Source organism: Fragaria vesca, linkage group LG1 (assembly GCF_000184155.1).
Source record: "Fragaria vesca subsp. vesca linkage group LG1, FraVesHawaii_1.0, whole genome shotgun sequence".
Taxonomy (NCBI): domain Eukaryota; kingdom Viridiplantae; phylum Streptophyta; class Magnoliopsida; order Rosales; family Rosaceae; genus Fragaria; species Fragaria vesca.
This window is the reverse complement of record NC_020491.1, coordinates 11,053,488-11,068,425: the sequence shown is the minus strand read 5'-3', so window position 1 is coordinate 11,068,425 and position 14,938 is coordinate 11,053,488. Positions and strand designations below refer to the sequence as shown.

The 14,938-nt window shown below is 37.8% G+C and overlaps 2 protein-coding genes and 1 non-coding gene across 5 annotated transcripts in view; 2 read left to right on the top strand and 1 right to left on the bottom strand.

Moving 5' to 3' along the window:
- LOC101298359 (methionine aminopeptidase 1D, chloroplastic/mitochondrial-like) overlaps positions 1–6,290 on the bottom strand; it is a 7,166-nt gene extending 876 nt beyond the window's left edge. Inside the window, exons 1-8 of one of the 2 annotated variants that reach the window (XM_004288000.1) lie at positions 6,146–6,290; positions 3,132–3,201; positions 2,532–2,763; positions 1,455–1,616; positions 1,331–1,372; positions 965–1,036; positions 356–435; positions 111–208 (exon numbers count right to left, since the gene is read on the bottom strand). In XM_004288000.1, coding sequence (XP_004288048.1) covers positions 111–208; positions 356–435; positions 965–1,036; positions 1,331–1,372; positions 1,455–1,616; positions 2,532–2,763; positions 3,132–3,201; positions 6,146–6,260 — 871 coding nt within the window. In that variant the 5' untranslated portion in view covers positions 6,261–6,290. Of the gene's footprint in view, positions 1–110; positions 209–355; positions 436–964; positions 1,037–1,330; positions 1,373–1,454; positions 1,617–2,531; positions 2,764–3,131; positions 3,238–6,145 lie in introns of those variants that run through there. The other variant, XM_004288001.1, reaches the window with a different exon arrangement.
- Positions 6,291–6,464: 174 nt separating this feature from the next.
- TRNAL-AAG lies at positions 6,465–6,545 on the top strand. Its single transcript has one exon. It is a non-coding gene; the product is annotated as a tRNA-Leu (tRNA).
- Positions 6,546–14,339: 7,794 nt separating this feature from the next.
- The window catches only part of LOC101297874 (cyclin-dependent kinase inhibitor 2-like), a 1,825-nt gene continuing 1,226 nt past the window's right edge, over positions 14,340–14,938 (top strand). For both annotated transcript variants that reach the window (XM_004287998.1, XM_004287999.1), the window contains exon 1: positions 14,340–14,865. In XM_004287998.1, coding sequence (XP_004288046.1) covers positions 14,527–14,865 — 339 coding nt within the window. In that variant the 5' untranslated portion in view covers positions 14,340–14,526. The remainder of the gene's footprint in view (positions 14,866–14,938) is intronic.

Here is a 14,938-nt window from a genome sequence, read left to right as displayed (position 1 = left end):
AAAAAAAAAGATAATTTATAGACCGTCAATTTTTTATAAACACTATGCTTGGGTTTCTTAAACAAAGACTGACTGGAAGACGGGAGCAGCATAAAGCTCAGAATAATTACTGTAGTGCAGAACAACTGGATCAGCATGAAAGACGCGTCCAACACCATGCCCAACGAACTGTCGAACAACACCATAACGATGTTTATCTGCATGTTCTCTGATTGAGAAGAAAAGCATTGATCAAGATAAATACATTTCACGAAGAAAAAGAAAATAGTTTTGGCACCAATTTCACTGCATAGTCCTGCATAAAAGGGAAAGCCAGTAACTACACTGGTTTGGGGAGGGAGAGAAGATGCCGTACTGAATTGTTCTACCAATTTTCTTGAACTCCACTCCAGGTGCACAGATTGATATTGCTTTGTCAAGGCATTCCTCAGTTACCTAAAGCAATACTCCAAAAATTAATCTTGTAAGGATATCTACGATAGAAGAACATCTCAAGTAAAAGGATTAAGTATATATACATTCTTTACAAAAAGTCATACATCTGAAAAAAAAAATGAAAAAAATAAATATCAAGGAGCTCTAACTACAAGTCCACAGAAAAACAGTGGTAGATATAATTTAACAAGAGTTCAAAGCCATAGTCTCAATAATCAGTCTATTAAGGATGTTTTAATCAGTAATGTACATGAAAACACAAAGTAAGTTCCTGAACTGTGGAAGCTGAAGCGTTGAGCGTCATTATAATTGTTTCCTTATTGCAGTCAGTGAGCATTAGTATTGAAAGAAAAACTCCAGGGAGATATATGCAAGGATGGCTAAGTTTATGTTCCTTTGTTTTTGCCTACCTACAGGGATAAACTCTGAAATCCTAACAATAATCTTCATTATGTAATATTGTTGACTGTAAATAATGTGGAGGACATATATATAACTCCACAAGATTTTCTAAGGAAGATATTGCCACCTGAACTAACTTCTTGCCTCTATCATCAACATCTCCGCAAAAGAAAGTTTTTGATGTATCGCCGTGGTACCCCTGTGAAAATAAAATCACATAATGATAAAGATTCCAAAGCTTGAAATTGGAAAGCCAATCAATACGTGTTATATCAAATGAATAAAAGATACTGTAGCATTCTGTCATGTTTGGTGTTCCTTTTCTAAATGGAGTAAAGCAATATAAGCATACTTCATAATTAAAAGACTCAATTTTAAAAAAAAAAAAAAACATAATGTCGAGTTTCCTCAACCATATAATATGGATAAAAAGTCAAAATTCAAATCTTAAAATCTGTGCAAACTAATCATGTTTTGAATTAAGAATACTCACATTTAAGTAGACTGTAACATCAATGTTAATAATATCACCATCCTGCAAGAAAAATGTGATTACATTAGTTTACGAAGAATAGAATGCAATCTCCAAGAACTTAGATGAAACTCATGAAAGGGACCTCAAGTTCTCGTGAATCTGGAATTCCATGGCAAATGCATTCATTCACTGATGTGCAGACGCTCTTTGGAAATCCACCATAGCCAAGTGGTGACGGGTAGGCCCCGTTATCAATTATCATTTGGTGAACAGCTTGGTCAATTTCATCTGTCTTTATGCCTGGCTGCCAACAGAAGCAACAATTAAACTATCATACAGAGCATGCTAACATCTGCAATCAGTCAAGAATCCATCTCCAATCCCTAAATGTGTCATGCATGTGGTCTTATTACATTAACCTACAGAGTACTTGCAATATTTGTAAGAAAAACGAATGGTACAAATAGTATTAGAGAGAAAACATAGCCAAATGTACTAAAAACTGGAAGCAAGAGACAATTGAAGGAAAACTCTCTTTTATTTGGGGGAGCAGTGCGCTTTCCAAAATTGAGCAGCCTGAATGTGCAGTAATGTATAGAGGCAATTATTGGGTTTTGACGCATATTTGCAAATTGACAAGGAGTCCCAGGAAGAACACAACACTAATTTAAAGTGATTCACCTACAAGCAAATTAAGGACCAAAATAAATCTTTTCACCTTAAACCAATACAGCATACAGGGATATTCTATCAATCACCAGCATGACATGATCACCTTCTAAATGTCTCTTTATCTCACCTGTATCCCCCCTTTTGTGATCAGTTTATATTACAAAAGCACACTTGACTGGTTTACTCCACGACTTCGCTGCAAGCAGCATGCAATATTTTCCCCCTATCCACGTCTCTCTCCATTTGCTGACATCTCTCCCTCTCTCACACATACATAAGCGTGGTTTTAAAGTACTGTACTTCCTACATCCAGGATTTTTAGCTATTACTTTTTTCCAAGCTTCTATGTGAACTTTTGTAGTTAATAACAACGCATGGTCCCTAACCAGGTAGTTATTCTCAATGCGTACTTTGACTCAGGCATATACATAATCCATTTACTAGTTCAACCAAAAACGCTTCTAGCAGAAAGAACAAGGAAAAAAAAAAAGAGCCTAGATAAGTATCCCATGGTTATAGATGACTAGCAAGCAAGAATAGCAGTCACCTTGACCAAAGTCCCAGCATATTCAAGAACCTGTGCCGCAAGCCTTCCGGAGGCTCTCATGCATTCTATCCCCTCCTCATCATGCACTTCAGGTCCACTCGCAATTCCAGGCGGTTTTTTAGATTTTACATAAGGAGGCCTTGGTATATGATCTGGAACAGGGCGACGAGGTGAAACTTTTCCAGGCCTTAGACGTTTTCGTTTGGCATGTAGACCTTCATTTGCATTTCTACTGATTCAAGAAAAAGTCATCACTTGTGAATTTACATGCATGTGTCTGCATTTGTATGTATGTTGCGGTGCACATTGTGCAACAAAATCATGCAGGATACATGTTCATCAATTTCAGCCCACAAACCTCAATCACAATTTTTTTGTGGGTCAATCACTCATCATTTGAATACCCTAAAGCAGTGCCATGAACAGGTCAACAAATATATCAAACAAGCTAGGAACTGACACAAAAGGACAGCCAATTGTTCCATACAAGTTTATCTGTAGACAGTTAACAGTTGAACCTAAAAAAATTATCCAGTGTTTAGTGAGTGTGTATGCTTATGTGTGAATTAAAACGTTAGGTACAGAATAACCAGTCCATACCTCCCATTGAACAAGAGGTCGGTCAGTCCAGAAAATCCTCTCGATAACTGCATGGAGACATGCTTGCTTCCTGTATGAGAATTAAAACGAAGAAAAATATAACCATCACTGTATTTACCCTCAACCACCATATAAAAATGAAAGGGAAGTGCATTAATAGTTTATTTTGTAGAATTATATCGACTATGAGCAGAAGACATGAGCATTCCTAGGCAAATAGTTAAACAAAGGAACACCAACAGAAAATTGTCAAGGAATCTAGACTTTGTTTAGATTCTGAGAAAAATTACTGACATATCACCCAGGTTGAATCTTCAAAGCCTGCTACATGATTAAGTTTCCACAATGGTTTGCCTATTATGATGACATTTAGTGAAATCTTTTGGACCCAAAACATCTCTAAGCCTATTCATAAGATATTTCATCTGCTCAGATCCCACATTCAAACCAACTGTTTCCTGATGGCTTCAAAGGTCCTTGGCATTCCATTTGCTTTCTCACCCGTACAGCATCATCCCATCTTCCAGCTCTTTTATATATATTTGACAGGGTGACATAGTGCCCAGCGTTTTCAGGTTCCAACCGAACTAACTGTTCAGCAGCAAGCTTTGCAACATTAACATTTTGATGGGCTAGGCAGGCAGCTAAAAGAGCTCCCCAAATACACTTATCAGGCTCCAAAGGCATCCTATGAATAAAACTAACTGCATCTTCAAACTGACCATCACGTGCTAGCATGTCAACAATGCAAGCATAATGTTCCATTGTGGGGTTGAAACCGTACTCGATCATACTATAGAAGACACGAAGGCCCTCATCCACAAGACCTGAGTGACCACATGCTGACAATACAGAAGTAAGAGTAACTGAATCAGGAGAAACGTCTGAACGATTCATCTCTAGCAGAAGCTCAAGTGCAGCTTGGCCAAGCCCATTCATTGCAAAGCCTCCCATCATTGAGTTCCATGACACTAAATCCCTATTTATCATGTTAGAAAATACAGAGTATGCAGCTCCAATGTATCCGCATTTGGAGTACATATGGATAAGAGCATTCCATACTGGAGCAACCAAATCAAAACTACGCTTCCAAATGAAAGCATGAATTTGCTTTCCAACTTTTAAGTTGCATATAGGCAAGACAGTGGATAATGTCGTTTGGTCAACCTTGATATCTGCTGTTCGCATTTTCCTTAAGTATTCAAGAGCTAAATCCTCCAACCCAAGGTCAATAAAACCAAGAATCATTGCATTCCAAGTAACAACCTGAGCCAGGTCCATAAGTCTAAATACATTTTCAGCGTCTTGAATTCTACGGCATTTAGCATACATTGTCAACAATGCAGGGCCAGCTGAGTTGTAAAATACAATGCCAGGTTCCCTTTTTAACCCGTAACCATGGATTTCTTTTCCAGTTGACAGAGACTGAAGATGCCGAGAGGAGACAATTGCAATAGAAAGAGAATCCAAATCAGGGTAGACCATGCTGGTATCCATCATATCCCTGAAAATCCCCAAGGATGCTTCATGATTCCCAATTGTTGAATATCCCGATATCAAAGTGGTCCATGATATGATATTAGGCTCCTTAATATGTTCAAAGATTCCCTTAGCCTCATCACACAGCCCCATTCGGCAATAAGCAACCATTACCGTATTCAAGGTGACAACATCGGGCTCACAAACATCCAAATTCATACAACCAAATAGTTCGATAGCAAATCCAAGAAACCCATTACACACATATCCTGATATCATCAAGTTCCATGACAACAAATCTCTTCCCACCATTTCAGTAAAAACTTGCTTAGCACAGCTAATATCCCCACATTTTGAATACATCTCAATTAATGAATTACAAACCAGCATGTTAATCTCAAAACCAGATACGATCACATCTTTGTGAACCTGAATTCCCACTGTTAAGCAAGAGAAATGTGCGCAGGCCCTCAAGACCTTAGGGAAAACATACCCATCAGGCAAAACTCCACTCCATATCATTTCACCATATGCTTCCACACATTCTTCATACATTCCATGCCTTGAATAGAATCCGAGAATAGCGGTCCAAGCAAACACATTAGGCTCCAACAATTTGTCAAATAACTTTCCAGCAGATGCCAAATCATCACAGTCTGCATACATTTGGACTAATTTAGTGACTAGGAATGGATTTTGACCCAACTGACATTGGATTATCTTTTGATGGGCTTCTTTTCCTTGATGCAGAGACTTTGACTTGCTGCTAAGTTGTAGGTAATAATGGAGTTTAGAAGAAGAGGGGGTTTTTCTATTGGTACTGGACACGTCTGAGATTGCACGCTGAGAGCTCCATATTCTCATATGATTTGGTGTTTCAGTACAGTAAAGATGAGTGCCAACCAGGACCTGGAAGAAAATAGAACTCGGCAGAAATCTCAACTTGACAAATGAAGGATGAGACGTTACAACATTAAATGTCAATGCCATGTCTTTCGCCTGCTTGAACAACAGAATAATCAAGCCAGAAAACTTCTAAATTAACCGCATTGACAACGTGCCCTTGCTTCCTGTGTGTGAATCGAAAGAACAAATAGCAATGACCATCACTTCATTCCCACGCTTTAAGACGCAAAACCCACCAAAAGAAACCTCTAAATTCTAGTGTGAAATTCCCTCAGAAACTACAAGAGAAACAGAACAATAACTTCACAGGGGGCACAAAAGTTTGCATCTTCAACAAAAGGGCTCAACAAGTATTGAGATTTCATCCATTTAACCACCAAAGAGCCTTCCTTTACAGTTCAACTCATACAATTAAAGACTGTGACAGTTCAGATAAACTATAAAAAGGATTACAAACATTCAGGACAAACACATATGCATCATTTCATTCACTACTAAAAAACAACCAAACTAAACATAAACATAAGATTACACATAATACTGAAGCAGAAGCAGACAACTCTTAGAGATAACTATGATAAGTAGAAGAACAAAAGAAACAGGAAGAGAGAGAGAGAATGAAAGGGGACCTGGGTTGAAGCGGAAGAGGTGGTGAAGAGGCTGCGGGGAGTGAAGCAAGTGGGTACCCACATAGGAGGAGAGGATTGCGGGTTGCGCAACACGCATTGCACTAGCGCTTACCATTCTATCAGTCTTTGAAAAAGTGGTTGTTGAATTCGGCTTCTGTCTCTATAATAGTTTTATCCGCTAAGTTTCAGTCTCTCCTCATTCTTCGGCTTTCTAGTGTTCCAAACACATGCCCTTGTTGACATTGGGCTTTACCTAAATCATTTCATGGTCTCTCTTGTTTTCTTTAGATAAGCTCAATTTTGGGTAAAAGTTCAATAAGTTGAGATGGCCGAGTTGGTCTAAGGCGCCAGATTAAGGTTCTGGTCCGAAAGGGCGTGGGTTCAAATCCCACTCTCAACATTTCTTTTTATATTTTACCCCTTTATGCATGTCTCGTCTTTATACTTTGTCGTTTACAACCTCCCACGTACACGAAGCAAACTTGACATAACTTGGCGCCAACAACATGTCTTTTCGTACTAGCAAGCCTCCCAGACAAACCCAATAACATGAAAAGTACATATGCTTCCATGCTTCAACTTCAACTTCAACTCTGTGCTTCCATATCTGCACTAAGCTTCTTCTTCATCTTCTTTTGGCTGTGATCGACCTGCTGCTGCTTCTTATCTTCTGCTCCTATCACGACTCCGATCTGCTTCAATACCACTGCCCTAGCTAGTTTTGTCGTCAGCGACTCGATGTGTACTTAAACTATTTAGAAGAAGTAGAATCAAAACTAATGACAAGTTTACAATGATTTGATCATAAAATGAAGAACAAAACATGACAGTGATGGTGACATTGTTGGAATGGGAGGTCAATTTGCTAGAGTGATGTGGTCGTATATGCCCCTGCCGTGACGACTTGTCAATTTCCAACTTTCCCATAGTCTTCTCCAAGTTACAAAACGACAAGTCTTCGGAATCCAATGCCCTCAAGAGGAGGAGGATGCTTTGCGTCAGTTGGTCCATCAAATAGTGGGCTTAGCCCACGTCTCGGGGCCGAAAGTGTATTCGGCCTAAAGACCCACACCACGTGTTGGAATGTCAAATGGATATATTTACGTTTTAGTTCCTATGCTTTGGGTTCTATTTTCTGTGAGTTCTATACATCAGTGGTGTTCACATAGTCACCTAGTGACCAAGGAAATCATGGTTAATTATCGTTGGATGTAAATCTAAAGGTGGAAAGTATTATTTTAAAGTTAAGTTGTTTTATTTTCTACTCTTGAATTTACATCCAACGGTAAATGAACATGATTTCCTTGGTCACTTAGTGATCATGTGAACACTATTGTCTATATATTGTCATCAATGATTACTTGTCAAAATGATCGAGTCTGGTCTGGAAAAATCTATATTGTATAATACTTTTTTTTTTGATCAAAAGGTAATTCCATTTAAATCAGAGCAAGCAATACAAAGACGACGTGCCCCAGTAAGGTCGTCAGAAAACATCGTCTTGCAGAATTGTAAGTCCTATACTAGCTAAAGCATAAACTATGAAATTCCAAGTACACCCACCTTGTAGCGATTAAGCATTTTTTTATAGGTGAAACTAGACTCCGTAGAAAACTATCAATACTCTACGAATACAAACTAGTTTACCTGGATCAAACTATATTCATTTGATTTTCTTTAAGGTGTAATGGATTGTTTTTTCTATCGGACACAACTAATTTATCGTAAGCCGAACTCAAAACTGAACTCCCACAGTCCCACTTACGAAAAAACTCTATATGTCACGGAATGGTACTTGACGCGTAATGGATCGTTTTATTTCTACCCTTTGTTTTGTTGTTAATTAGTTATGTACTAGCTTGGGTTTGAAGGTGTATTTTACGTGGCATGCATAAAATCATCAAATGACCCCATATATTCTCAATAACTATAGATATAATCAGACTCCACAGGAAAGATTGACAAAACCAATAGTAGTCCCTACTTGACAAAATACGCATCGATGACTTGGGAATAAAATAATTGAGACCACAACGATGAACACTATAATGGAACCAATAGAATATATAGCGTGATTCAAGTGAAGCATGCATACTGTAAATTTTTGTTCTTTGGAAATTGGAAGCTAGGATGCAGCCATTGATCGAGTTGGCCTTCTCAATCTCTGCAGATGTGCAGCAAAACTTGATCAGTCATAGAATTCTTCTGCTCAGTCATATACGTACTGTCGATCACAACGGAGTTAATTTAATTTTTAGGGTCTAGACGTCTGCAAGATTCAAAGTCTTGTGCTCTTTTTAGGGTTTCCTAATTTTTAGTTGGACTGAATTTTGGTGTAAATGTCCTTGAGAATAGCTCAGAAGAAAACTACTTCAAATTATTAGATTGCATATATAACAGAGTGTACGTAGGTGTGAATCTTTCAAATTGCCACAACTATAGGCGACATATATGCCAGTGATCGATGAACCACTAGAACACTATTACAACAACCAAATCTCTACCCAAGATTTTAGATTTAACTTGCTCTGATTTCTGGGCCTTACTCAATATTTTGTACTTGCATGATAGCAGCTGGTCTTTTGCTTATATATGTTGTGATCTTAAATGAACGTACGTGTTCTTGTTCAAGTGATGAACATGTTCTCTTATTCACGAGAAAAATCCCTGTGCTTGTATAGTTGGTTTTAAGTTTTTAACTTATATGTACGTTATACATAATACATAATATCCCTAGCTTCAAGTAAGAAACTTATATGTACGTTATACATCCATGATCCATATGCCACTTTCCACAGTCAATCGTTCATATAGCTAGTTTCATACTATTGCATGCATGACGAGCACGTAAGGCATAATATAGCGAGCATTATTTTCTTCTAAGTTAAGGCATAATATTGAGAGCATAATGTGATTCTAAAAAGATCGACAACAACACAATTGGTCTATTATTGATGGCAAAGCTGCAATAAGAAAACATAATCTAGATACATGTTGGTCATCACATATGAATTGTTATGAATAACTAAAATTGCATACAAGAATTTATCTTCTTATCGGTTTCATTATATATCGTATATCTATAATTTGCAGTCAACTGCATGCGAATGACGGATACATCTACCCGCACCTATATAAGATTCAGTGATCTGTGTAGACTGTGGCGAAATCTTTATGCACGTTGTCCTTCGATCTTGCAACTAATTAATAATATTCCGGCATTCAAACAATTTTCCCACCATGATGGCCTTGAAGTCTAAAACTCCATGATCGCTTGGAAAAGGAAGAAAAAGACATGAGAGTCGCAAAAGTTCTCTGTTCATGACTTTAAAAAGAAGACTGGGGGTCCAAAAAAATGGTCCTAGCTTAGCCTTCATGCCTTTGGAACGGAAAAGAAATGGCTTTTGGAACTGTAAGGACCATTTGAGCATTACCAGAGAAAACATGGTTCAGACAGGAATGGATTTCCCTTCAGGAAAAAAAAAGGTCCTGTGGCATCATTTCAAATTCTGCATAAGCTTCCATTTCAATCCTGCATGCATGTCGATCGATCTAATCATGTAGTTCTTTACCATACCACCTTGAGATTCCTCATAATTTTGCTTTTCCACTTTCCTTTCTGATAATATTTTTTTTCCTTTTCCTCGATCGACCGCTTTCTTCCTTCTTTCTTTAACTCGATCACTCACTGTTTCTTTTGCGTTTAGCATAATTTGTAATGAGCGCTGTCTTTCTTCTATTTACTCATCACAAACTTGTAGTAGTACTCCTTTTGGCTTTTTTGCTCTATGAAGATTGAACAGTTAAAAGTCTTGAACGTTTATCACACTTTCCCCAGTTCAATGCATGATCTAGCTCCTTCTATTTTTATTTTTCTTTCTTTTTTTTTTAATATATTCCACAATGTCATCAGTTATGTGTTGGTATCGAAAACTGTCATCAACTATGAGGCTAAGATTTTTTTTCTAAAATGCATAGAGCAAAGAAAGTCAAAATGATGAGCATCGATCAGACGAACACTCACTGTCAACAGCTATAGCAGGATGAGAAAGCCAACAGTAGTAGCCTATAACACTTTGATTGGTTCCAATTTCATCAGTTGAGAACTAGAACATGGAACTTGCACGCTAGTATGGGGCCTTAGATCGACTAAACAATGAAACAAAGTGCAAAATGTAGTTTAATGTCAGTGTTCTGCTTTCATATGTTGTCATGTCAATAATGAACCAACTTCATGCATGCATGGAACCGTGATAGTGAATATATACTATCAATATGTTGATGCATTAATATACTAGAAGAAATATGTTGTTATCGTGTTCTAGTTCCTTAGATACCATGGCATATCCCGTGTTTGTTTTTGTTTTTTTAGGTGATGTGAGGATTTTTATTCAATCAAAAACAAAATTACAACCCGATTTTTATTCAATCAAAAACAAAATTACAACTATACAAGACCTGAAATGGATCGAAAGAAACAAAACTAACATAAAAACACAAGCAAACCCAAATACCTCTACGAACGTCAATTACCATGATTCTAGATATGATATAGGACGAAAATCTAGCCAATTTCAAAAAAGAATTTCAAAAAAGAAGAAGCATCGTCACATTAAGAAAAATGATTTGAGTACAAATAAGGCTCTTTTATGGCTCTCGACGCTTGTCAGAGCCTCTTTCTATTGTGATTACGCTTCCGTATCAAGATCTATCAGGTAGACGTAGTGACGACGCCAACCAGATATCGCTTGTTTGTTTTCTTATGCTTTAAGCTACAATTTCCTAATATACCTGAGTATTATATTACCAAATTGTTGCTTCAAAACTTAAACCTGAACTTAAAATTATGAATGAAAAGCATAACTTAATGGATCACGAGTCCGCGTCTCAACATTACTAAGATATGTCTTTTGTTACTTATATTAATTAGTATCTCTAGATAACTCGTTCTTACTTGCAATAAGCATCATGATGTTTAAACTAATCTTATGAAAGATAACTATGAGTGAAGGAACTAGTCATCGTTTTAACTTTCACTTACCTCTTACTCTAAATCTCTAATTGTCATATCAATTAGCCAAAAACACCTTTTAACTAGGCTACAAAAGAAAGGTTCTCTCAACTAAGCCTTTGCACTATTGCATTGCAGAGGCTGGGACCATAGTAAAGCCCCCTTAACTTGAGTTCTAATCATGTAATTAGGTATGAAAGAATTGTAAAGTGTGGTTTAGTAATTAGTGGGGAATCATGTCAAGGCCATTCAATCTCCTTTTAGTTAATGTTTAATATTAGCTTTAGGAGAGGGGATTAGAGCCACTCTAATTATATGATTTGCCTCCCCAATTTTTGTGCTATAACCCACACAACCACAACCTAAAGACCCATGTGACCTTGTCTAATGTCCTTCCCTTCTTTTATCTTGCCTTCTTTTATCTTGCTTCATGGGAATCTTTAGCTTTATAGAATTTTCCTTGCTTGATTTACATGGTGAATGGTGTTGGTGGCTAGTCTTCAATTTGCACCATTCATCGATCATTCACTTAAAGCCATTCTGGTACTAGCTAAGGTTGTTTTGCTCTATTTCTTACCACATCATGTCATCACCGTCTTTCAATATTCTCCCTGGTTGGTCGGTATATATTTATTGGATGGCAGTGAAAATTCCCTCTTTATTTCCATAGTTGTACCATACATCGTCTCTGAGATTCTTCATTTTCAGCAGGGGTAGTTTGATTTATTCGTGTATAGTTTTTCGGATGAAAAGGTAAGTTTTCTTGTCGCCAATTTATAATCTAACAGTGTTCATGCTTGGAACATAACAAACTGTAACCATCGAATGTCTTTTCAACTTCCTTACATTGTACCAAAGAAGTCGGTCCGATCCTCAAATCAATGAGTGCCCCAACCAAGATATAGACTTCACTTGTACGTTATTCTATGAAAAATGTGATTAATGGAAATAGAAATTTTTGAAATGTTTATGGAAGTTATTATCCCCACTAGGGATAGTGGAGACGTAGAATGGCTAGCTAGCTGGGAACCCCTCTCAGTATAGAGTTCGAAACCTAATGAGGCCGTGGTGGCCAGCCGACGGTGAGGCTGTGTGCGTGTTCGAGTATGTGGTGCTTATACCATGATGCAAAAGGAGAAGTACGTAACTAGATACCATGTAGTTTTGAACAAGAATTAAAGACTGCATGCAAATTTTACCATACAGAAAGTACTACATATATATAGACACACATAAATACGAAATACGAGATGCAAGTATAGTAGTGGCATCATTGATGGAATGCAGGTTAATTCTGCGAAGGTACGTAGGCGCTTGGAGAAAGAGGTAGATGTGGTCGATTTTACTGTAGAAACCCCTTCTATGGCTGTGGTCGATTTCATTGGTCTACCATATATCTAGCAATTTGGTATGATAAACATAGTGGGTATGTCGTCGTACATCGGTACATGTCATTTACATAACAATTATACATTGATATATGTACACTTACCTAACTGTTTTGCCATTATGTCCCTAAATTAAATGATCATGTCTGCCATATGTCTCATCTCAAATCCACTTCTGTCTCTCAGTTTTTACCCATATCTATATATGTACTTAGATGACCTGATGTTTTAGGGTTTTAGCGAAAACATTGTTAAACTTTAAACGTAAAACCTAGAAACTTAAACTTATTATATATATATATATATAGGTTTTAAAACAAGAGTTGAAGATGCTCTCAGATTGCAAAAACGTAAGTGAGCAAAGTTAATTATCTGTAGGATTGTATACAACTGATTCTTTAAAATGACTTTTTAAACGAGAATGCTAATTAAAGCGCGAAGGAGTTTGATTTCTTAATTATTCCGGGACATTTTACAAATGTAGCGTAGCTAGCTGGTCATTAACATACAAAAACTACGTATTTCGTGGCTTACAGACAAAGTATCAGTGACCACATACAATTTCATCACTAAACGTTGTCAAACTTTGTCACTGAGAAACAATATACGTACGGCAAAGAAATGCAGCTAGCGAGATAACGGTTTAAACCGACGCCCTATTGTGCTAGGGTAATTTACAGAAGTGGAGCTATCTTACAGGACGTGTTATCGCATTTTAGGATAGGGGACCCGGGACCTCGCTACAATATTCGCCCTATTCTAGCTAAGTTAGCTAGCTACAATATTATACTGGGGTTGTGTAGTTTATTATGGATTTATGGTAAGGTAGAACTCGTGAAGCTTCATGCCCAAGAACTTGAATCGCAACTAATCATGCAATATCTTGTTTTATTGAGCTAATAATCAATTACTAGCTAGCTCTAACTTAAACAAGCTTATTATGCAATCAAGTTGTTAAGTAGTGTGACCACACTGCATCTTTGCTTACTTATAAGACAAAATTTATTTGTACTTAGTTATCGCACTTACGAGTCATAATTTTATACATTGCTTCTTTACTAGTTACTTAAGTATCGTTAGAACTTTCGTTTTTGTTCCTTTAGTTTTAGCTTGGACGTCTATCATGTTTTATTGTGATTTGGTTGTCAATTGTATGTCGTATGTATATCTTATAGCATCTCATTCAATATTCAATCGGTACGAATAAAACCAATAATGATTCTCAATATCATTATCCTTCTTCTGCCATTTGATAGTCATTTTACAATGTTGTATCAAGCATCAAATTGGATTGAAAATTTGAGTCAATCCGGTGCATGCCTAAACCCTATAAAAGTAAAACCTACCTAGCTTTACACCATTGCAAAGCTAATGTTTCCTTGACCTAGAAAATGACAGGATTATTGAACCGATTGATGGTAAAGGGAAAACAAAGTGAAAGAACCACGGTTGGTGAAAGCAAGGGCAAAAACGTCATCAAGTTCTGTACCCGTTCAAAACCAAACGGACGCCGTTTCATCAGCTCAGTAAATCCCGTTTTAACTTGCGCAACCGTACGGCCTTAAAAAAACCTGAAAACCACCCTACGTAATCATTTCGCTCCCCGTTATCTTCGACGTGCCACACTCCCACGTGGCGGCCATTAATTAGAGGAATGTTCGGTGCTGCCCAGATCTACGTAACGGCGCCGTCAAACCCCCCGTTTCCAGATTCCCCGTCACTATTAACGGACTGTGGACCCCAGTTGCCTGCCCCCCGCACTTATATACCCACCAATCCTAGCCATCCAACTAACATCCCCATCATCGTCACCATCATTTCCATCGTCACCACAGCTCAAACTCGCACACAACACAATCCTCTCTCCCTCTCTCTAACAACAAACGACGACAGAAAAAGAGAGCGAAAACATCAACGCCATCTGTACAGAGATGGCGACCGAGTGAGAACCATCATCGGAAAAGTCTTGATTTACAGTAATAATGGAGGCCAAGACGGCGGAAGCTAGCTCAGTGAAGAAGAGGAAGCAGCTACAGGTCGATGATATTGCACAGTTGGTCAAGACCAAACTTGTTCAGCTCAACAAGAAGCCGAGACGTCGACATGTTGTAACTGTAACCAAAATAGGAGAGGGAAGACAGTGTAATGATGCTACTGTACGTCAAACGCAGGAGGATGATATTCATGATGACGCGGTTTGCGCCAGCCCTAGGAGCTCAGGCTCCGATCACGTCGACGACGGGACCTCTTGTTGCTCAAGTAACGGCTCGAGTGAGCTAGTGGAAGATGGAGAAAACAACCTCAAATTCGTAGATCTGAAGGTAGTGATGATTGAAATAACGTTTGAATAAAATTAAATTCGTGCTATAAATTCAGTACTTCTCTCTCTCTCTC